Genomic DNA, 25,291 nt, shown 5'->3' on the forward strand with positions numbered 1-25,291 from the left:
GTCTTTCCATTTGGCTCGTTAATGTGTTCCTGCCCCTCTGGTACAGATATGACCTGTGTTACGTGACAAATGCCCTGATAGGTGTGCATTTGTGATTTTGTGATGCACCTCAAACTGGAGCAGAGAGCAAGTCAGTCAGTCAATTACATCCGACGGAATCAGTGACATGAATAAAGTTCTTCACCCAGCTCATTCTTTCCAGCACCGCAGTCAAAAGTTCTTTGCCTTCTAAACCAGTGTCTTCTTCTAGCACCTTCCTTACTGTTGTGCTATGCTTAAGAGAAAGCAAACATCACATTTTGCATCAGTCAGCAGCCGGAGTGATCCAACTTTCATGTGGAGGATCATTGCTAGTGTCTAAGGATGAAACGGCAGTTTGCATAGTAGAAGAGCCGCAGTCTCACAGAGCGAATGAGGTACAGGAGCATATTAGTAGTATGCCGGTTGGTTTCTTGACATTCATGGGGTTGTGCACTGTGAATTAGTCTCCACTGAGTCTGACTGTCAAGACAAAGTACTACTGCAATGTCCAGAGTTATCTGAGGGAGAACAATAGGTGCAAATGACCTGAACTACGGCAGCCCTCCATCAGATTTGGCTTCCTGTGGTTTCTTCCTGTTCTCTAAAATGAAATGCAAGCTGAAGGATTCCATTTTAACACAGTTTAGGAGACTGAGTACCCAATGCAGATGGTTCTTTCCATGCTTGCGCTAAGGGACATTCAGAGAACGTTCTAAATCTGACAGCAGCACAGGGAGTGCTGCATCACTGCATAGGAGACTACTTTGAAGTGGACAGGGGTAAAATTTTAATCTGCAAATGGTCTTTGATTGGATAGAGGGTGTAATGGTACCAGCAGACTAGAGTCTATTGCTGAGATGGCTTTGCTATGTTTAGCACTAGTTTAAAACTGAGAATCCAAACTGCGGCTGAAATCAAGGAAAACATCATGGAGACGTTTCATCTTCTGGAGGTCTCAATTTAAAACTCTCAGACTAAATGATCGACTGAAAAACCAACACAATGACTGCAAAAGCAGGAATAATTTTGAGAGAGGAAGACGAAGGTAGAATTTAATATATCTCAGTCTGCAAGGATTTTTTTTTTTTAGTGGGCCATAATTGACTGGCTTAAATGCACATACCTCTGTCTCGAACCCAGCGACTAAAGCCTTTTCACAATATGTGATTTTGAGTGTGGTCTTATATGCTATTTCTAAGGATAATATAGGTATTATGAAATACTGCGGTTTATGCAGAGGTTATGATTCCCTTTAAAGTAATTAAAAACTAATCTAAGCTGATGAAAGGCAATGTAAGCTAAGTAATCTGTAGCAACAACTTTTCCAAGCTCCACATTAACATATGCTTCATTTAAGTTTAACCCTCTGAACTCCAAGCTTTTTCGGGAAATTGGTTTTGCTCCTGTTACATTTTAACTCACCGTGGGCTCTTTTGTTTTTGTTGCAATATAAAGTCCAGCACCTCAATGTAAACAGCACAACCATGGCTAGAAGTCGAGAGAACTCATAAATGTCTCATTTGTAGTATAGCAAAGTTAAAATGCCATAAATCATACGAATGAAAAGCACCTCGTCTCTGCTCTTTTAAAACACAGTCCAGACAATTTCGAAAAAAAAAAAAAAAGTCCATATTTTTTGCCACATAACTGTTCATTGCAGCTGAGTTACTAACCTGTAGTTAGGCTCTACAGCTAATTTAAAGTCCAAACCTCTAGACTGAGAAACTTGTCTCTGCCCTGACTCCTTTTTTTCCTGTCTGAACTGACCCTTTGACTCTCTTCGAAACAAAAAATGTCTTTTTCAATCATGGAAATTGCACTTAAATACAATCTTTCAGAGGGGAATACACAATTGCACGCATGCAGTGACCTCAACACTGTTGCAGCATTCAGTATTCTGATGAACACCTCTTGCTCTATCACCCGCACTTCAATTCCACATAATAGAGGCCAGGTCATTCATTAGCTCCCTTTAAACTGTCAATTGGGAGAAGATGTGGGGCTGAATGAGAGAGCATAAGTCAGAATGGGAGAGAGTCACACAGCCTGAGTAAGTGTTAGAACTGATAGACCACTAAAGCCTTTTTATGCCACAGTGATTTAAAGCCAAGCTATTTTTTCATTGCTGGTAGTTAAGGGGAGAATAAAGTCTGTTTAATCTCCTACTTAATCTTACACTTGCAACCTTCTACACGTCAAAACACACTCACACAAAACCACACACCACTTTGGATGACATTTTCATTGCATGTCTGATATGTATACCCTCATTCTTTTTGCATTATGCCAGAGTGTTTTATTTTCTTTTTGTCTTGTTCAATCTTCTACAACTTTCCCTCTTTTATTGTGTGATTTTACAGTTCTATTGCCTCGTTCTCTCATCTCTGTCCTCTGCAGTCTGATGTATAAATAATATCATTGGTACTATTTACATTTATATACACTGATGTAAGCATAAGTGGAAGTTAACTAAACTCTGAATTTATAGACCGTTTGCTGCATACACACAGGAAACCCAGTATTGTAGGTACATTGAGATACTTACAAACCTCCATCTATCACAATACAGACTGGGTTTTGAACTCAGAGGATGAAGTCATACTCCACCTAAATACGTTTAAACGGTGCTAGCATAAAGAAGCAAAGACTTATATTGCTATGTCATCAGATTTACAATAATATTTAAAGCCACATAGAAAGTCCACATGATATTGTTTGAACTTAATGTTTATTTGCTCATTTAAAGTTATTTCCAGCATCTATATTGTCAGATTTAAAGCTACACTCATCAACGTTATGGTATTTAAAATGATCAAATGATTATGTGTAATCTGAATGTTCTCACTTATAATGACAAACAGATACATAAAAAATATATTATTCAGTTACGCAGTTCCCTTAATCTCCAGTGAGCATTCTAGTCTCTTTGTTTTTTTCCCTACACAAAGATTTATCATGACCATTTTTCAATTTTCAAAAAAAAAGTCACCATTTGGATTTAATTAAGCAAATAAGTAAGAGCTTTCCATTAGATAATTACTGCAGTGATGAATATGTTTTAGCTGCAACAACTTATTTAACCCTAGCTGATGCAGTGAGGAGCTTCTCATTTCTTTAACAACCATGTTGGAAGACATATTCTGCGGTCATGCAAAGGATATTAATCTGTCTTAGAAGGGTCAAATGATTGGCATGCATCAAGCAAAGAAAACAGCAAAGAAATTACTAAAAGCAGGTTAAGAACTGTTCAACTCATCAATAAAACCTGAAGGATAGTGGAGAACCATCATCTTCAAGGAACAAATGTGGCTGGAACAAACTCTTAAATGATGGCAGGAAGTCAACAATAGACCTCGCTGCTATGTCTAATAGTGAAAGAAAGAGCATTTCTACACCCACAATGTGAAGGGAACTCAAAGCATTGGGACTAAACAGCTTTGTAGCTCTAAGAAAACCACTGATCAGTTAGGTTCATCAGAAAAAGAGGCTTCTGTCTGCTGGGTAGCATAAAGATTGGACTCTGGAGAAATGGAAAAAGGTCATGTAGTATGATGAGTGCAAATTTACTCTGTTCAAAAGTGATGGGTGCATCAGGGTAAGAAAACAGATGGATGAAGTGATGCACTCATCATCTCTAGTGCCTACAAGTCTGTGGGGGTTAGGGTTAAGATCTGGGGTTGGTCAGGTTCAGCAATGTTATGTTCCCAAAGAATGAGGTCAGTTGACTACCTGAATATACTGAATGACCAGGTTTTTCCATCAATGGAGTTTTTCTTTCCTGATGGCATGGGCATGTGACGATGCCAGGATTCATGGGGCTCACATTGTGAATGAGTGGATCACTGAGCATGAGACATCATTTTCACACATGGATTGGCCTCCATAGAGTCCAGACCTCAGCCCCACTGAGAATCTTTGGGATGTGCTGGAGAAGACTTTGCCCAGCGGTCCAACTCTCCTATCATCAATACAAGATCTTGGGAGAAAATGAATCCAACTCTGGACAGAAATAAATGCTGTGACATTGCAGAAGCTTACTGAAAGATGCCATGGCGAATGTGTGTCGTTCTCAGGGCTAAAGGCGGTCCAATGAAATATTAGTGTGTGCAACATTTTTGTATGTACGAGCACTGTATATATGTTCTCCAGAGTTAGTAGAGATGAAAGCAGCACTACAAGAACTGCAAAATAATGCAGGTATTCTGTATATGTTTGATGAATGAAGGGTAAACTCTTCACTAACACGTTCTGGTGGTATATGTCAGTGTTGAGTTTCCAGCTTGTTCCACTGGCCCCGAATGACAACAAAATGAATGAATTCAGGTACATTCAAACCAATTCATACCATCTATTTAGAAAAACACAAAAATGGTTTAGTCACAAGAAGCCAAATGCCAATGTGCCAACCCAAAAATATCCATCATAGATAAATCAAATAAACATTATTTTTACGTTGCTGATTCAATTTTGCAGTACCATTACATGTGTTTCCAGAGTGCAGGATGCTCTCCATTTGTCATTCACAACAAAAAATGACAACACCTGAAGGAATCTTTTAGTAACGTATTCTCTTATAAACGCTCCATGGTTTGTTACCACAGCTGGTGCTTTCATGCTGGCTTTAGCTTCAGTAAATTGCATTTTTAACAACTCTGAATGTTCATCAATATTATTCAAGCATAGACACTAATAGATTAATTATAGCTCTAAAACACAATAATGTTCACCATTAAAAGTTATTCTACCTACAGTTTCTTGACCACAATTATATTTTAATAACCATTGCATGTCTGCTTGCACACAGACACACACACAGACAAGTTTCCAGTTTAATGGCCTCAGGGCCCTCATTGCCCCAGAGAATTCTGGTATGCGTCACTTTCCATTTTGTCTTCTGAACTGAATTTGTGCGTGTGTGTGTGTGTGTGTGTGTGTGTGTGTGTGTGTGTGTGTGTGTGTGTGTGTGTGTGTGTGTGTGTGTGTGTGTGTGTGTGTGTGTGTGTGTGAGTGCGTGTGTGTGTGTGTGTGTGAGTGCGTGTGTATGTGTGTGTGTGAGTGCGTGTGTATGTGTGTGTGTGAGTGCGTGTGTGTATGTGTGAGTGCGTGTGTGTGTGTGTGTGAGTGCGTGTGTGTGTGTGTGTGTGAGTGCGTGTGTATGTGTGTGTGCCCATGTGTCAATGTCGGTCTGTCTGTAAGAGATAATGAGGCAGTGTGTGCTTCACCCAGCTAACCCCTGGACTTAACCATCAAGTCCTGCGAATTGGCAGCTAAAGTGGAAAACTGGGAGCACATTTTCTAACTATGTCACACTGCTGGACCCTGTTTTGACTTTGTCTCTTCGCGGCTCATTTCAGCAGCAACAAATCCACCCCAAAAGGCCCTGGAAGTTGTTCCTCAACACTGACAAGCCCACAGTGCAAGAAGGAATTACTGCTGCTCGACAGCCGTGTGTCTCTTTATTGGCGTGTTTCTTTATTGGTGGTTGTCAAGGCAGTGACTTGATTTAAGAGAGGAGGAGGAATTGTTTTCAGCAGCACACCACTACCAGACTGTGAGGACATTGGAAATGACACACTTAGTGTCAGACTTTTTCCATCATGCCATACAGCATCAACGTTTGATGAGACGGTTATGTGTAAACGCAAACTCTGTCACTAACAATACGAAAGAACAAATCAAAAGCTCAAACACAAAATCTTTCACACAAGATTTAGTGCAACTATCACTCAGCTTTGCAAAACTGAAAACCAGTTCGAACTATGAAAAATAAAGCTAGTAAATCAGAAGGTTCTCCTTTTATTGTCTGTTTAATCCATTCTTGATGAATAGAAGTGTAGTCAATGCGAATCACATTTTCATGCAACAACCTTTTCATATTCTCATCTTGGAAGTCTATTCTTTCATTCTGCTACGCTTGGTCATGTGTGTGCTCAAAGTCAGGTTCAACAGTCAGGTTGTCTGTGTTATTGTCCTCTGCAGCTCTTGTGCTGGGATCACCAGTTGATATAGTTCTATTTTCAGAAATCATATGAATATAAGCCGATGCACACTGGTCTGTTGTGATTCTGTTATCATTTCAGTCAAAAATATTATGTTTCAAACAGATTATTGTGCTGCAAATACTAGCTGTGCATGTTTATTTGCAATTCAGTCAGGGTAACAAGGCCGGCAGACACAGTGTGCTGTGCAACATTTACCTCATCTAGAGATAGTATGTTTTTTTCCACCCGAGGGTAATTGATTGGTTGAAGAGTAGGGCTGGCTCGAATAGCAGTTTCTGGGCTCCGGATATTCGGCTCTTATTTATGACAAATATTCAAATATTCGGTCCGGTCCACTCCATAACGTCTGACTGGGGGGTGCCTTCGGTTCGAAACGTCAGACGTCGTAAGCAAACGGAGGACGGACCCGAACATTCGGCTCGGTTCTTCACGTAAGGGTTGGCGGGTGGGGTCGGTCCGCGCGAGGCTAGGGAAATATTAGGAACAGTTCTTATAGTAACGGCCGAAGGGAGGACACGTCGGCGAGAGGAATACTGTTCGGTGGTGGTGGTGGTGGTGGTGGTGGTTGAGGGGGTGGGGTATTTGGATCTCAAAATTAATATCCTGATACCACCGTCACGACCGAATATTCGGGTATTCGGATCCAGCCCCATCGAAGAGTAGGTAAGATTTCAGTCAATCAAGATTTTCCTTGGTTCACCACAGCCCAAGTGATCATTAGGACCATATACACCTTAAGCATTACCATATAACAAGAGTCAGTGGACATATTAGAAAACTCAAAACAGTTAGATTAACTGGGTGCCCCTGCAGCTCAGCAGGTTGAGCCAGTGACCCATAAACAGGGGCTACAGTCCCCTACACAGCAGTCATAGGTTCAAGACCTGTCCATTTCCTGCATGCCATTTCCCTACTGTTCTCCGAACGCTTCCGGTCTCTCTCTCCAAAATGCACTATAACAAAGGCCAAAAAAAGATCAAAAACAACCAAAAAAAGGAATACATTTGTTTGTACAAGTGATTCTTGCTTGAGGCCCATTTGTTTCATCCCATAAATGTATCATAAAACACATAACCATTTTCTGACTTTTTAACCAGCAGAGAAAAACTGAAATCAACTCTCACATCAGGAACAGTTACAGTCTGATCTGTTAGTTACTAAGCAACTAAATGTTAGCAGGCTGCTGTGAAATGCCTTTCTCAAAGGAAGTAAGGTGTTAAGAAGGCAGGAATGCTGTCCTCTTTCATTTATCTCATTTAGGGGTAAATTGTCTCCAAACGTACTTTCATGTTGGAAGACAATCTCTAAAATTTGCAGCAAAGCTGGTCCTTGTTGACAATCCTAACAAAGTTTATTTGCTATAAACAGAGCATCTCACTGGAAACAGAGCAAACTTCAGGTACAATGTTATAACGCTGTATAATGCTACTTAAAACCAGTCAGTCACAGGTTCAAACCAAATTTCTGAACTGATAACTGAAGAAATGCTGCAGCTGTTGGCCTTTAACCAGACTCTAACTCTTAAGCTGTTTATTCCTTGTTAAAGGGTGAAAATTTATAACTGGCCTTCTTCTGTCCCACCTTCTTTTTGGATTTGAAGACGTTACAGCGAAAGACGTTGCTCTGTCCATCTCTGGCAATGTAGCTGAAGATCTTCAGATCTTGGGAGTCATGAGACACATAAAATATCCTGAAAGAGAAAAAAAATAGGTCAGCAATATATTTAAAAAAAAAAAATCTAAATATGAAGCAAAACTGCAACAGAGCCTGGCAGCATTTCTGAATGTATCTTAAGATGCAAAATAGGCACTGAGCCCGTTTCTCTGGGGTTGCAATGTGACAAAAATAAGCATGATTTTATGTTTGTTTTAATCCAAAGGCGGGAGATTAAATTGTAGCTCTCGAGTTGAAAAAATAGGCTGAGAAAGTTGTGATTAGATTAGTGGGAAAGTGTTATTTTAAACTGGAAAGAAAAAGAAACCTCATAGACGTCTCCATTATTTCTGTAGCACATGTAGCACATTGGGACAGAAAGCACAGAGACCCACACTGGAAGTCAGGTAAACTTTAATTCCAAGTAAAAATAAAGTTGTAGATAACGTCAGTGATATGTTCCAGTGCAGAGACAGACGAGCAAATACTATTAGAAAAAAAAAACAGCCTGTGCGAAAGAGGATGCAGGCTGAGAGATGAAGTTTGAGACAAAAATAGTCTGCTGGTAGCGAGAGACTGTACGCAACCAACAGTGAGGAGATATACAAGATCCTGCAGAGCACAAAAATAGGAAGAAACAAGTTGTGGGAGCAAAAGGCAGAGATAAAGAGATAATAAACAATAACCTGCAAGAGGGAGAAGACTGCATGAGTTAAGCTCTACACTGGGTCTAATTGATGACGACAGAAGAACATTGCTGGAGAGATAAAGCATTGCAGATGACATATGGTGACAACAGCGAAAGCTAAAAGCTGCAAACTGTCATATTCAGGAAGAACACAGACCCTCAGAGCTGTACTGTACTGTTGGTTTTATTTTCAAGCATCTGCTGAAAGACAACAACCTTTTTTTTTCCCCACAAAATCTTCATGTTTTAAGTGATTCATCCTACAGCGGGGTATGGGACAATTCCACACTGCCTTGTATCACTTTTAGCAGCACAGAACAATATCACATTAGCATATATTACATTTTGTGAGCGACAAAATTGCTCTAAGGGTCGCTTTTACGGTTTTTGCTTTGTTTCAGAGCAGGAAACAGCATGGTGTTTTTTCTCACAACATATCATATTCACACCGATGGAAACTGGAGAAGACCACAACCACTTTTCACAAACACTCAAGAAATGTTTCATCATTATACTGTTACCAGAGCATTTTGCACTGTGAGACCTTTCTAGTCCTGCAAAATAGCCCCATATCGCTTTTTAATGTGCCAGCAGAAAGACCTTCAGATCAAATTACCTTCAGCATTATTGCAATTGGGGTTTCTAAAAGACAATATACATTTGAAGTGTTTCAGAGATTCATTAGCAAACAGCTCACTGTGCTTTGCTGATCCACATTTTCTGGATTTGATCTGGAATACAGTTAGTTATATTGAGGTTCTTATGAGACATTACATTTGCAGATGCCTTCAGGTGGCTGCTGATCATTGAGTAACCATGCAGAGATAAACAAGAGCGAAAAATTCTCAAATTACAGGAGTCTGGATCTTATTAATGTAAAAAGAAAAAGTATTGCAAAAAAGTTCTTAAATTTTTCACTGAATTGAAATTAATTAATGCACCAAATAGCCACATCCATCCTACCATGGATTGACTCTTGCATGAAAACATGTCATGACCTTTTCATTTTTTAAATATTATTGCTTTCTTAGACATTACAGGTGATTACAGAGCACATTAACACTTTCCAAAGATTGAAAAAATGATTCTTAATAACATAATGAATAAATTAATACAGTTTCTGGTAGTGGATCTTCTGAATAATATCGATGTTGAAGTCACTAACACAAAAACACAGCTTTTCTGTTGCTGTTGCAAAAAAAAAATAAAAAAAAAAAAAAAATATATATATATATATATATATATATATATATATGGTAGTACTTTCGTTCCTTTCATTTTTCAGTTGAAAAATTAAATAACTTAATTCTCATATCTATATTATCCAATTTGTGAGACTGGAAAGTTACTGACATCGTTTAAAGTTGCGGCAAATGTCCCTGAGGTGGTAATGAAACCAAATTTAAAGTAACGGACCTTTCAAAAGTTGATTGAGTATCCTCTCGTTTTTAAGAATTACTTATCAGTACATGCAGCGGTGCACAGCAAAAAGGAAAATTTAAAGACAACTTTTGATGGAAATAAGGGCTTTTAATCTTAATTCCCATGTCTATATGTTGTTTCTATATGCTATAAGACACATCACAACACCAGGGCTTGAAATATGTTACTTTGAAAATTGGACATCATTTTTGGGGGTTTAACCAATGACCACAGGGGGACATCAATGGTTAATTTTGGATACTTCATTTTCTGAAATAGAAAAGACTTGAAAATCAGATTCATGTTGCTGTTTATAGTCTCTCTCACTGTATCCACAGCGACATATGCTTTCTATTGATACTTTTAAAATGACATTTTCCTAATACTTTGCTGAAAAACAGTTTAACTGAATAGGGGGAAAAATGATGCATTGATTCAAAAAGTTTCAGAAATCCTCATTGTAAAGAAATCTCACCTATGCTTGCAAGTTCTCCATCACATCTCATGAAGAGGTGTTTCCATTTCTTCAAATTTAAATTCTATGATGTGGGGCTAGATATTAATTGAATAGCACTCTAAGACCATTTGTTTGTGTTACTTAATACAATGAACTCCAAATTTCAAATGACTGCAGAAAGCATCAGGCAGAAGAACAGCTTCCTAATTGGGCAATTAGTGCAATATTAGGGGGACTGGTAGGACGCTTGAAGTAATTTATCATAGTGGGACAATGGACAACCAGGAAAGAGCAAGAAATTAGGTGAAGACTATGCAAATGATTCCTTGTCTCTGTCAAAAGGTGTGTCTGAGTTTGTTGCTCTGCATGTGGGTTTGGTATTGTGTGTGTGTAAAAGGAATCAGAGGTGTCATCTATGCACACAGTGACATTTCTGTGGTATTTGTTTTGGCCTTCTTTCTGGAAGCCAGATTAGATAAGGTTTTGGGGAATGGACAGTGTCTTTGTGAGACTGTCAAAATACCAGGTACACTTATACAAACACAAACACAAGCACAGACAAACACGAACACAGACACAAACACAAGCACAGACACAAACACAAGCACAGACAAACAAGCACAGACACAGACACAAGCACAAGCACAGACACAAGCACAGACACAAACACAGACACAAACACAAGCACAGACAAACACAAGCACAGGCACAGACAAACACAAGCACAGACAAACACAAGCACAGACAAACACAAGCACAGACACAGACACAAGCACAAGCACAGACACAAGCACAGACACAAACACAAGCACAGACAAACACAAGCAGACACAAACACGAACACAAGCACAGACAAGCACAGACAAGCACAGACACAAACACAAGCACAAACACAAGCACAGACACAAGCACAAGCACAGACAAGCACAGACACAAACACAAGCAGACACAAACACGAACACAAGCACAGACAAGCACAAGCACAGACAAGCACAGACACAAACACAAACACAAACACAAGCACAGACACAAACACAAGCACAGACACAAACACAAGGACAGACAAGCACAGACACAAGCACAGACACAAACACAAGCAGACACAAACACGAACACAAGCACAGACAAGCACAAGCACAGACAAGCACAGACACAAACACAGACACAAACACAAGCGCAGACACAAACACAGACACAAACACAAGCACAGACACAAACACAAGCACATACACAAACACGAACACAAGCACGAACACAAGCACAGACACAAACACAAGCACAGACACAAACAGACACAAACACAAGTATAGACACAGACACAAACACAAGCACAGACACAAGCACAGACACAAACACACACACACAGACACAAACACAGACACAAACAAGCACAGACACACACACACGTTTGTACTTCTATCTTAGTGAGGACATCCATAAGCGTAATGCATTTCCTAGAGCCTTACCCTAACCTTAACTATCACAACTGATTGCCTAAACTTAATCCTTACCCTAACCAAACCTCAATTCATGCCTAAACTTAATCCTTACCCTTACCAAACCTCAATTCATACCTGTTCTCTAAAAACTAGTCTTCACCCTCAAACATGGCTGTTTTTAAAGTGAGGACCGGCCAAAATGTCCTCACTTTGTAAAAATGTCCTCACCTTGATAGTTAAATGCAGAAAATGGTCCTCGTACAAGAACACACACACACACACACACACACACACACACACACACACACACACACACACACACACACACACACACACACACACACACACACACACACACACACACACACACACACACACACACACACACACACACACACACACACACACACACACACACACAGAGTTTGTCAGTTTCTGCCTGACTCTGGATTCAGTCTGCTGCTGTAAAAGTACTAATAAGTCAGCTTATTAGGGATATATTAAATCAGCTTCAGCATTATTTGCTTATTAATTTAGTGTCTCACAACACATTAGGTTTATTATTGATTTATTTTATCATTTATTTCCGTTTATTAATATTAGAAAATGCCAGTTCTAAAAGTGTCAGTTTTAGTAACATATTTTAGGATAGCAGGTAGGGATGTTCACAGATGCTATAAATGTGCCACGATTTTATTTTCCATGGTAGCGATAGTGTCAGAGGTAGCCTAGGAGACTGTGGTATCATTCCCTGATGATTCTTCATGATCGATGCAGATTCTCAGCTGGGGGAATATGCAACATCTTCAAACCTGTTCAGCTGTTTACAGCACTGCAGACTGCATGCATTGTGTTGTCATGGAAACCCACAGGTATTCGGTCAGTGATGCAGAAAATGCATAAATGTTTTCAATACTTGGTCCTGATTTAGCATCAAGTCTGTTTCCCACTGCTGGTTTTGCAGTTAACAGAACAGAGATTAGAGAATTGATTAGTATTATTTTGATTTGGCCAAAAACTAAGGCATTATTGTTCATTTTGGGACAATGTGAGACTAAAGTGCACTTCCTCAATATCATGTCTGAATGTATGAAGTTTAAGGTTTAACAGCTCTAATCTGCAGCTATTATTGAGTGTGCCGAGTGGTAAAAATGAATGTATTAACTCCGGTGACTAAAAGTTTACAGCAAGCATTCTCCTCCTGCAACATTTGCAGTAACAGCACTTTTTAAGACCAACAAATGTTTACATCCTTCACAGCTCTCCATCAAAACAACCTCTTCCTCTCAACAGTGGTGCATGACCACTTCATCATTAAATACTCACTTTTATGTGAACGCACAGAGTCTGAAGAATGAAGCTTCAACTAATAAAGAAAGCTGATAACTACTTCTGTGATAGCTGTTATCTCTGACTGGGATTTGATGTTTTGTTGAGCTGGTTTACACAAAAAAGCCCAGCTACATTACCATTCAAAAGTTTAGGGTCATTCAGAAATGTCCTTGTTTTTAAAAGAAAAACTGTTTTTTTTTTCAATGAAGATAACATTAAATGAATCAGAAATCCAGTCTAGACATTGCTAATGTGGTAAAAGACTATTCTAGCTGGAAAAGGTTAATTTGTGTACATAGGGGTAAAGAGGCCCATATCCAGTTAGCTAATGGTGTTAAAAGACCAATTGGTGTTAGAAAACCCTTGTGAAGTTATCCATCCATCCATCCATCCTCTATACACCGCTTTATCCTCACTAGGGTCGCGGAGGGTGCTGAAGCCTATCTCAGCTGACTCGGGCGAAGGCAGGGGACACTCTGGATAGGTCGCCAGTCTGTCGCAAGGCTACATATTAGGGATGGGAATTTCGACTAATTTCCAAACCGACTAGTCGCAAATTTTATTTGCGACTAGTTGGTTCGGAAAACTTGCAATTTAACCCTTTAAGCGCCAAAGTCGCAATATTGCGACAAGCAACATTGCTGATCAGCCTGTTTACAAAGAAACCGATGCAGAGGCACGAAGAACAAGGTGCATGATGCTTGATGCAGCATTTAACCGACTAGTAAAATACTAAACGTTTAATAAATGAGTAGGCGATTAAACGACTAGTCGCGCACATCCCTACTACATATACAGACAAACAATCACACTCACATTCACTCATATGGACAATTTAGAGTAGCCAATTAACCTCAGCATATTTTTTGGACTGTGGGAGGAAGCCGGAGTACCCGGAGAAAACCCACGCATGCACAGGGAGAACATGCAAACTCCATGCAGAGTCCAAGCCCAAGCCGGGATTTGAACCGGGATCTTCTTGCTGCAAGGCGAAAGTGCTAACCACTACCCCACTGTGCAGCCCTTGTGCAATTATGTTAGCACATATATAAAAGTGTGGATTTTCTTGGAAAACATGAAATTGTCTGGGTGATCCCAAACTTTTGAACAATAGTGTCTGTAAAACTTGCTTCATACAGCTCTCAGTGCTATTAAGCTAAAGGTTGAGTTGAAACACTTTTAAGAGATACAGACATGAGTTTGATTCAGCAAAATCTTTATGCATTCCGATTTGCTTACAGAAATGATTCAGAGTTAAGGCAAAACTATGTTAAGCTTCACTGAAAATTCACTGGTGTAGGTATCTGTGAGCTAATGGAGATCACAGAAATGCATCTGTACTTGTTTGTGTAAATAAATACAGGGTAAACAGACTGTTATCAAGCCTTGCCATCTACTGGAACAAAACTGACCGCTCTCTTCCGACTGCATTTTCAACAACATCCCTTCAGTTGTCACTCCTTTCAACTCTTTTTTTGGTGTCCCCCAAATCCCAGTCACAGTGATAAAAATAAATGTCTTCACTTTTTTTGTTCAATCTGAAAGAGAGGAAATGGTCTTGCGCTCTGCCAAGTGTTGTCTTCAGGGCAAATTTCAGGCAAAGATAAAAAGACACATTACATGCTGCCAGCCAAGTGAAGCTCAGCCGAGAGTGAGTGAAAGTTCGCTTTAGCCGACTGGCTTAGCTGACAAATCCCCCAGCAGTGCAGAGATGACGGCTCAGATATATCTCTATCGAGTGTCTTTAAGAGGAACAGCTGCCAAACATCCAGGTGAAGATCCATCAGACAGATCAGATCTTGGAATAAGAGCGCCAGGCTTGACACAAAAGCTGTCAAAGATGGTTAAAGGCAAAATAACTCAGACTACAAACACTGACAACAGCAAACTTTTATCTTGTGTTTCAAGTGGGTGCCTTTGCTGTTCAAACTTACAATCCGCAACATTATTCTACAAAGCAATGTGACTTTTCTACTCTGACTGCAATAACAGAGAACCCTAATGGTGTTCCTATGTAAACAATAGAGTTGAAGAAAAGAAATCTGTTCAAAGCAATTTGGACATTTTTCATTTTTAACCCCTGAAGGAAGCTAAAATTAAGATGCATCAGGTTTGTTCTTGTGGTTGAAATTACTCAAAGTAATCAGCAATGACACAGCAGGCATGCGAACACTGGAGATAAACAGGATGGATGATTGAAAGTAGGCACAACTTTTCTGCCAAATACAAAATACTACATACCGGTAGCAGCACTAATCAATATTAATCAATTTTTTACTTTAGATTATCCAGATAATAACAGGCCTCTGAAGGGCAAGTCTAAAAATATCAAATTAAATTAAAATCTAATCATACGAGCTCTTGGAAGCATCAACAGTGAATGATTTTACATCAGCGTCTCAGGATCAGATGGTGTCTCTCTCTTGCCTCATCATTTTGCAGCATTATTTAACAATCACGCAGGGAAGAAAGTCTTTGATGACAAGAAGCACAGCCAAGGCTACTCCACCAGCAGTGCACTCAGTACAGCAGAATGCAGCAGAACTTCATGTAGTTTTTGACAATTGTGTACCCTGAGGTCATCCTCACCATTTTGGGGCATTTTAGTATTTTGCTCAGGGCAGTTCACATTCTTTAAGTTATTTACAGTGTATTTATTGACGGTGTATTCATATAGAGTACCAGTCAAAAGTTTGTACACACCTTCTCATTTAGTAGTATTATTTATATTAATTATTTTCTACATTGTACATTAATACTGAAGACATCAAAACTGTGAAAGAACACATATGGAATTATGTAGTAAACAAAAAATGTTAAAGAAATCAGATTTTTTTTAAATATTTTAGATTCTGTGAAGGAGCCCCCTTTTGCTTTGATGACAGATTCGCACACTCTTGGTATTCTCTCAATGAGCTTCATGACATCGACTCCTGGAATGGTTTTGCATTAACAGGTGTGCTTTGTCAAGAGTCACTTTGAGGAATGACTTGCCTTCTTAATGTGTTTGAGACCATCAGTTGTGTTGTGCAGTGGTAGGGTTAGTACACAGTGGACAGCCCTATTTGACTACTGCTGTAATCCACAGTATGGCTAAAACCCCTCAACTCAGTAATGAAAAACAACACTCCATCAATATTTTAATGCATGAAGGTCAGTCAATAAAGAAAATTTCCACAACTTGAATGTATCCTCAAGTGCAGTTACAACAAGTGCAGTTACAAAAACAATCAAACCCTTGATGAAACTGACTCTCATGGGGACTGCCCCAGGAAAAGAAGGCCAAGAGTTAAAGTTCATTTGAGATACCAGCCTCAGAAGTCACAAATTAACAGCACCTCAGATTAGAGAACACATAAATTCTTCACAGAGTTCAAGTAGCAGACACATCTCTACATTAGGTGTTCACAGGAGACTCTGCAAATCAGGCCTTTATGGTGGAATTGCTGCATAGAAGCCACTACTTAGGATGAACAACAAGAAGAAGATGACTGTTTGGGCTAAGAAACACAAGAAATGGACATTAGACCAGTGGAAATCTGTGCTTTGGTCTGATGAGTCCAAATTTAAGATTTTTGGTTCCCCTTGTCGTGTCTTTGTGCGACGCAGAAAAGGTCAATGGATGGTCTCTACATGCATGGTTCCCACTGTGAAGCATGAAGGAGGAGCTTTGATGGTGTGGGGGTGCTTTGCTGGTGACACTGTTGGCTATTTACTCAAAATTGAAGACACATTGAACCAGCATGGCTACCACAGCATCCCGCAGCGACATGCCATCCCATCCGGTTGTCCTTGACTTGGACCATCATTTATTTTTCAACAGGACAATGACCCCAAGGGCTATTTGACCAAGAGGGAGAGTGATAGAGTGCTGCATCAGTTGACCTGGCCTCCACAGTCACCTGACCTAACCCCAATCCAGATGGTTTGGGACGAGATGGACCGAAGAGTAAAGGACAAAGGGCCAACAAGTGCTCAGCATCTCTGGAAACTCCTTCAAGACTGTTGGAAAATCATTTCCTCATGAAGCTCATCCAGAGAATGCAAAGAGTGTGCAAAAGCAGTAATCAAAGTAAAGGGAGGTTACGTCTTATGTCCCTCGCAGCCCGCTGGCCAGCAGGCAGATGGGTCCCCCAACATGAAGAGCCGGGTTCTGTTCAAGGTTTCTCCCCTGGGAAAAGGGTGTCATTCTTGCCACTGTTGCCCTAGGGCTTGCTCTGAGGGTTCAGGCATATGGGTTCTGTAAAGCGTCTTGAGACAATCCGGCCTGTAATTGGCGCCATATAAATAAATTGAATTGAAAATAAAAAAAAAAATTCTGATTTGTTGAACACTTTTCTGCTTACAACTTAATTCCATACGTGTACTTTCATAGTACTGATATCAGTATTTATCATCCAGCATATAAAAAAGACCACATGAATGTTCACAAGGTAAGCAGTAGGTTACAAAAGAAAAAAAAAATAGAGCCTTTTAAAAGGCTATAGCCTTTTTAAAAAATCAAGTTCAAAATGTTCCTTTTGTACTTTTATTTGCTGTAATCATTCAATGTAGAGTTTGTTTTTATTTTTTTGTCTTCCTCTTACACTGATTGGTATTTGTGACAGTAAAGTAACAGTGTACCTGCAACAAAAAAAAATCTGAGAGCTGACAGCCAAAAAGCTTTTCCTTATTTCATATCCACCTCAACCATCACATTGTAGATGGCTTTAGTTCTGAATTCCAATTTCAAAGTAAAGGTGACTTTATTGAGATCATTTTATCAGGGAGTTACAAGGGAGCTCAAGGTCGCCTCCTTTAGCTGGGATTTGTGCTTCGATAAATTATTGAAGTTTTACTCCCTACAAACTGCAACTAGTCAAACATTTAACTTTCAGAAACAACATTAGAAGTAAAGAGTTTTTCTTTTGTTTCAAGTTGCTTTCCAATCACTGATACGTCAGGACACATAAACTCTTCAAAGAAGAAATCAGAACAAATCTTTCATCAAGACCGGTAAACAGAGTCCAGACTAACTTTACTGTTTATGACAGGGAATTATGTGGAAAAGACTGCAGAATTACAGCAGTGGGCAGAGACAGAAGAAGCAAAAGACAGTGATTGAGAGTCCAGACAGAGAAAAACAAAGAGAAAGAGAGATGGGCATTCAAAATAAATGAAAGGATAGACAGAGGCACAAAGTGAGTGTGTAAAGGATTACGGGAGAATAGAGAGAAAAGGCTCAGATAGACATCCTGCAGGAATATGCAGTTTAGCAGAGAAAGGCAGATGATTCATGACTCATCAGGTGAGTTAAAGTTCAGTGGTGTATTCAGAGTTCGAAAAGCACTCCTGCTCCGTCACATTTTAGCTGCTGTGGTCTCACCGCTATCAGCAAACTATCACCAGAGAAATTTAATCTGTAAGGCTGCTCAAGTTGTGGACAAATAAACAAAAGCTGCTGCATACTCTGGCCTTCATTAACTTTGACAGGCAGTGTAATGCAGCACTAACAACACTCTCAATGACCGCACACTCAGCTAGCTCTGTTAATAAGTCCTCTTGTTAACAGGCTGAGCCTATCACGCACGGGGCTGCGATGTGATGCTTGAGTAATGAAGTGGGCTTGTTTTAGAAGGCCTCGGTCATTTTTCCTCTGATAAATCGCTGCCTGTGAAACACAGTTGCTATAAATCAAAGGCTAAGAGGCAATACACCACACACACAGCACTGACAACCGTACTGGGGATCAATATCATTATGCACCTGTGCCAGATCAGGCTGTGGATGTCTGTGTTGGCCTATTGCAGCAGGAGCATCATGCTCAGGAATGAAAGCCAAATACATCTGCATTAATATTATCTCTCGGCATTTACATCCTGTTATCGGAAATCTATAAAGGTTTCAGTATCAGCTGAATGTGAAACTTATTTGGAGGCACTGCAGAATGTCATCTTGAAAACATTGGATCACTGTGTGGATCCAAGAAAAAGTTAGTGTTATACAACAGGGGAAAAAAGTGACATTGCGATATTTTGTCCTTCTGCACTGTTGGATATGTAACAATCCAGACATTTCCACCAAACGACTTAAACAATCCTATTGGGAAAGAATTAATCTTAAGTAATTGAGGTGAATTTGAAGGGGAGTGAGAAGAATCCGTTGTATAATATTATATTGCGTGTTTTCACTTTTGGCATTTCAAGGGTATTATGCCTCATATTTAAACACTAATAATGGCAGTTCTAGTTTGGAAGAGGGATGATAGCACCCATCACTGGCTCTCCCTCCTGACTGTCTCACTGTTGTTCAGTTTGAATGGTTTTCACATTCTGACAGCAGAAAATAAGCAGCCTGTCAGTGAGGCATCAGTGTGTCAATAATTACTGAGCTTTGCGATTTGACAGTTACATTAGAGAACATCTCAATGAATGCTGAATGCTGAATGCTACTCAATCAAATGTCTCTTGGATTAGCGGCAGATGTAGAAAATTTCATGAGGTGGCAAAAGGTTTTTGGCAAGGTGGTGTGGAAGGACAGTATGTGGGGTCCTCATACGAAAATAATTCGACCTCAGTAGGTAAAAGGATTTAACAAAAGTCAGTTACTGTCATGGGGCTGCACAGTGGATTGGTGCTCAGCACTTTCATCTTGCAGCTAGAAGACCTCTGGTTTGCGACCCGGCCTTCCTGGGAACTTTCTGATGTTTCTCCCTGTGCGTGTGTGGGTTTTCTCAGGGTATTCCAGCTTCCTCCCACAGTCCAAAAATATGCTGAGGGTAACTGATTATTCTCAATTGTCTATAGGTGTGAATGTGAGTATGATGGTTTGTCTGTATACGCAGTCCTGTGACAGACCAGTGACCTGTTCAGGGTGTCTCCTGTCTTCACCCTAAGTCAGCTGAGATAGACTCCAGCCCCCCGTGACCCTGATAAGGATCAAGCGTTGTATAGATAATGGATGAATTTATTGTCTTGCTTTGTTGATGCACACTTCTCCAACTTTCTTAATGATGGGCAACAGTAAGTATAGACCAGTGTTCCTACTCAGCTCTGACTGGCCCTGCGCTACCCATCAGGTCACATCTGAGCATATTTTTAAGACAGTTACACACAAGCCAAGGCTGTTACACTGCGCAGCAAAACAGTTCACAAAAATCACTAAATCAATACTCATTGTTCTATTTGCAAACTCCCTTTTGCAGATCAATGTAGTGTTTTATGTTATATCTCTGAATAACGTTGCCTTACTGCATCGTATTGGATTTTGATTAAAGAGAAAAGAAAGTAGGAAATGTGATTAGTTAACACTGCATTAATATTCAACTGACCACAGACTCCTTGTTGACAGTGAATAAAGACGCACCAAGACGTCTTGCAGCAGGATCATCTATCTCCCTGTCTTCATCTGTCTCACCATCACTCTCTTTCTGTTTTTTGCTCATCTTCTGCCGTCATATTAATTTCTTCTTTCCCTCTTCGCCTTCTCTGATGTCCTCATCTGACCCCTCTCTGTCCTCCTCTCTCTCTCCTGCCAGCTCTCTTCTCCTTTTCCATTTCTTTCAGTATCTTTCTTCTGTCCAGTCTTCAGCATGCTATTGCTAAAAAGTTAGAACCATGGCAACTTTTGGAATTTGCTTTCATTTGCAGGCCAGTCAAACTACTCATACTTACATAGAGTAGTTGAGACTAGGTGATGTTCCTAGTGACTAAATTCCCTGTAGTTATCTTGCGCAGTTATTGCCATGGAACTCTCTTCTCAGACCAAGTAATACCACAACATCTCTGGGTAAATAACATCCTGAGTGTGGCTAACGTTAGCAGGTAAACATCCACATGTCTTTGCTGAATGTGGCTATGTACTGCTCTGCTCCAGTGGTTCCATGCCAGTTTACTGACACAACCTACATACAATCTTAACTTTTTCACGGATTTATATAGATTTTTTAAAATGACATTAAACTATTAAAAGCCAACATATAATGGTATATCGCATTAACATATGACTTGATTTTCAATTTAACTGTAAACTAAAGGTTGCACAAAGCCTTTTGACTTTGTCACACAGCAAGGACAACACACTTCTACTTTACAACTACAAGCCCTGTTCTTTTTCAAATGTAATTTATAACACAACCAGGGTTTTTTTTTCCGCAATAACTCTGACCTAAAAATGTTTTTCCAGAGCTGCATGGATTTGGCAACACCGAGATAAACCAAACCTAATCATAAAGCATCATGATGATCAGGCATTATGGCATTATGTTGATTAAAAAGGACTATGGGTGGCAAGGTGAAAAGACAGAGGTTCATTATCAGAAAAGCTGTTGTCAGCTCAAATTTTGTATGCCCACATAAAAAAAAAAAAAAAGCCTGGAAATTTTATAGCACCAACTTGGCAATTCTAAAAGTAAAACAACAGACTTAATCATCCAGCAGACAGGCAATTTTCTACTGCACTTGTTAAGGTCAAGATGAGAAGTTAGCAGCTCAGTCTCATTTTTATTCTTTGAGGCATTATTTACAAAAATGGTGAGCGCTCTGGTTTGTGCATGTATATGAACTTATTTTCTTTGTTTTTTTTATGTGGAATGAGGTCACAAAATCAATATCTCATGGCCAGCAATAAACTGAGCTCAGCGGAAACAAACCGAATAAAACTGGCTTTCTCTCCCATAAACACAAACCTCGAAACAAATCAAAACGTGAAACATTTATGTGGTATGATGGGGTTCTGTCTCATGGCTACGGACCTACAGGGAAGCTTGTTTTTGGTTACATGCACACACTGGTGTGTATGAGTATATCTGGATATGTACATCCATCCATCCATTCTCTATACACCACTGAATCCTCATTAGGGTTGTGGGGGGCTGGAGTCTATCCCAGCTGATGTGAAGGCAGGGCACACCCTGGACAGGTCACCAGTCTATCACAGGGCTACACATAGAGACCAACAATCACACTTGCATTCACACCTAAGGACAATTTAGAGTTACTAATTAACCTCATCTTCTAGCTGCAAAGTGACCGCCCTGAATTTGTACAGTTAAGCCCAAAAGTTTGATTCATAGTACATTTATAGTTTATAATAATAAACATAATAATTCTTAGTTTATAGAGCAATACAACCTCATTGTGTGGAACTACTTGAGAACATTTTTAAGTAACATAGCAAGATACCACGTACTGTAGTGGCACTAAAATCTTCTGGTGTGTCGCACATCATGACTTTGATAATGATCGCGACAAAGAAATCGGCTTTGTCATGTCTGACTGATTTCAAATAACAAAAAATGTTTAAGAATTTAACAGAGCAATTACTAGAATGATGCTCTCGGTTCATAATCCAGCTGCAAAGTTACTTTTGAGATAAAATAAAATGCTGCAAACAGTGTTTTCGAAGTTGTTGTGGGGAGTCAGAAGAACCCTGAAAGAATGTAAGCGTTTCACCATTGTACAGCCTTTTTTGTGAATGTAATATGTTTAGTGCTGTGGACCAATATAGCTATTAAACATTGTTTTCTGAGACGAGGCTCTGATATTTCTGCTGAAAGTGCTGGAGTAATGACTTTTTCCACAATACAACTAAGATCTTATGTTTTCTAATCAGTGTGAAGAGCAAAACTGTGCTGTGGACTAAACTGCCACAGAAACTACAACAACTCTTATTTGTCTTTTTAATTGTCATCCACTGATAGAACAAGGGGTGTGCGGATATAACTGGTTATCACGCCTAAATAAATTCAAAAATCAGAAACAACACAAGTGAGAGAGACTTTCTTTTCAGAAAGTTCTCATTAGTTAATTGGTCCTGGAACTAAATATATGTGCAAACTATCAAGAGAGTCTCATCACAGACTGTGTTTACAATGACCTGACTATCCTGGTTGTAGTCTGGGTTTTTGTCCTGTTTTGTTTTGTGCATAAAGTCCTCTAAAAGACAGTCAATGAAGGAATCTCTAGTCAAACAGAAATATCCCTCAGGGTCAATCCTGTCCCACAAGCCACAGCTGTGTATCTAAATTCCCCGCTCCCTTGTCCTGTCTGGTGGAAATGACAGTGTCAGCGTGACACCGTTCAAAGTGGAGGACATGTTTAATATTTCTTGAGGCTTCCGTCTCCTGTTGGATTAGCCACATCCGCAATGAAATGTTGGCATTCAATAGTGCTAAGCCCGCTAAAAGCCAAGGTGGACTCATTTTCAATATCCTCCAGTCACAATAATTTAAAGTTAGTCCTGCGTTTAAAGGATTGTCAGATTACATTGCCATGATATGTTGTAAATTTCACAAGCACAAACAGCGCACAATAATCAGTAACTGGGATACGAGTATTTAATCATACATCCAAGGAAATGAGTAAACAGATCTAGTCCATCATGTCAATGCTATATCACAAACAGAAACCTGGATAAAGGTGTGTATGTAAATACAACTAGAATGAAGTTAAACTCCTGCTCAGTATAAGTTTCTTATTAAAGTTGGCCTCTTATCCTCTATTCTTCAACACAGCTTACAAACGAACAAAGGAGGACTTCGGTTCACTTCTCAGCATCATTTTATGCACTTCGGAGTCTCACTTTTCAAGCCGTCATGAATGAAAGACCCTTCCTATGCTCTCCAACCATTGCCTGAAAATTGGGTAACTGTTAGCTGTGTGGAGCTATGGAGGTGTCTATTCCAAAGTAGACAGGTAAAGATTTATTAAAACTTTTGACTGGAGAATGAGAAGTTTATTTTTAAACTTGGCAACAAAAGGACTCAAAACTACACTGATTTGAAAATTCAATCTTCTGTACTTTGCTTTTACAGTCACGGATTAGCTATTAAATTAATCATTAAAGTCGGCAGTGCAGTTTCAGCTTTAACACTGCCTTTCACTCTTTTAATCAACACTGGGGAAACAGTCACTTTATTTCAATCATCATTACTGATACTGTTACTGGATAAAAGCGAGCCGGGGTCTGGTGTGTGCCTGGTGGGCAGTCGATGAACCAGTGCATAATCACAGGTATTGGCCACAGAAAGGCCTATTAAAACATGCAATGTGAGCTAACACATCATATTAGACAATTGAAAATTGCTCAGTGTCAGCTTTAAAGGCTAACTCTATGAGCAAGCAGTAATCAGAACATTCGTGGTGTAGCTGGCACTCTAGAATTTTCTTTCTGAAAGTGAAGGTACGTATTCATACAGAGACTCTGACAGTAATTGTTTGGATCAAATGACTTAGGTCTCATTTCTGACAAATACACTTACTATTACACGCCTTGTACAGCAGTAAGGCATTCTCTCATGTCCTATGAGTAAACTTCAAATCTCAAATTAGGTTAAACATCCATTGAGGCCATGTGAGAATAAATATGAATGGCTGTGTCAGGCTCTTATGCTTGTCAGGACTACTTATGAAAACTAATCACTCAGCTGAGTGGGATGGTAATTCCTTTCCAACCTTAGTCAGGCCCTTTAAAGCCCATGCTGAGGCAGCACACGCCTTATGTAAGCATGCACTGTCAACTTGTGAAAAGCGACAAAGTGTATACACAACACAGCACGACTAGAGAGAGCGACCTAACAGCAAACCAAACAGAAAACAACAGTATAGCATTTGTAACAGTGTAGATTGTAAAAAAGTTTGAATGCATATACTAAAAATGATTTGAATATGTGGAATCATGCACGTCTTTGTCTACAAGGCCATCAAAGAATCACCACAACACTGCAAGAATATGTAAAAGTAGAATTAGCAGAGTTGAAATTGGACAAAAGGTATCAATAGTCAAGTGCAATATAAATCCTACAGCACTCAATGGAAGAACTCCTAGTTCCTAGCAACATAAGTAAAAAAAAAAAAAGAGAGAGAGAGAGGATATTTTAAATGACCTTCTCACTTTGGGAATACAAGTTATTTTCTGTGGTAAATTGGTAACAAATGAAAACATTGAGCTTGGAGTTTACATTAAATACAGTACAGCTGCATCTATAAAGTGCAGAATAATTGTGGAAAGATGAGGACAAATAGAAAGAGGCAGGACGGACTCAATGCCACAGAGAGCTTCTCCTCCCCAAAGACAAATCACCTCCTCCTGTTCTGTATACTGATCAGTGTCTGTGTGAGCACTGGTATCATATCCAGCCGCCACACCTCGATCTACCCAGGAGAATGTGGTCTGTCTCCTAATACCGATTCACAACCCAAGGTCACACTCACATAGCTAAACACACACTAACACAGACACACAAACACACAAATAGACACAATGCCCAGAGGCAGGGGAAAGCAACGAGTGGGCAGAG

At 39.6% G+C, this 25,291-nt stretch overlaps 1 protein-coding gene across 3 annotated transcripts in view; it reads right to left on the reverse strand.

Annotated features, from left to right (window-relative positions):
• The window catches only part of nos1apa (nitric oxide synthase 1 (neuronal) adaptor protein a), a 265,796-nt gene that overhangs the window by 114,237 nt on the left and 126,268 nt on the right, over window positions 1-25,291 (reverse strand). For all 3 annotated transcript variants that reach the window (XM_022205453.2, XM_051947290.1, XM_051947291.1), the window contains exon 5: window positions 7,605-7,713. In XM_022205453.2, the coding sequence (XP_022061145.1) occupies window positions 7,605-7,713 (109 nt within the window). The remainder of the gene's footprint in view (window positions 1-7,604; window positions 7,714-25,291) is intronic.

This window comes from Acanthochromis polyacanthus, chromosome 4 (assembly GCF_021347895.1).
Source record: "Acanthochromis polyacanthus isolate Apoly-LR-REF ecotype Palm Island chromosome 4, KAUST_Apoly_ChrSc, whole genome shotgun sequence".
NCBI lineage: Eukaryota > Metazoa > Chordata > Actinopteri > Pomacentridae > Acanthochromis > Acanthochromis polyacanthus.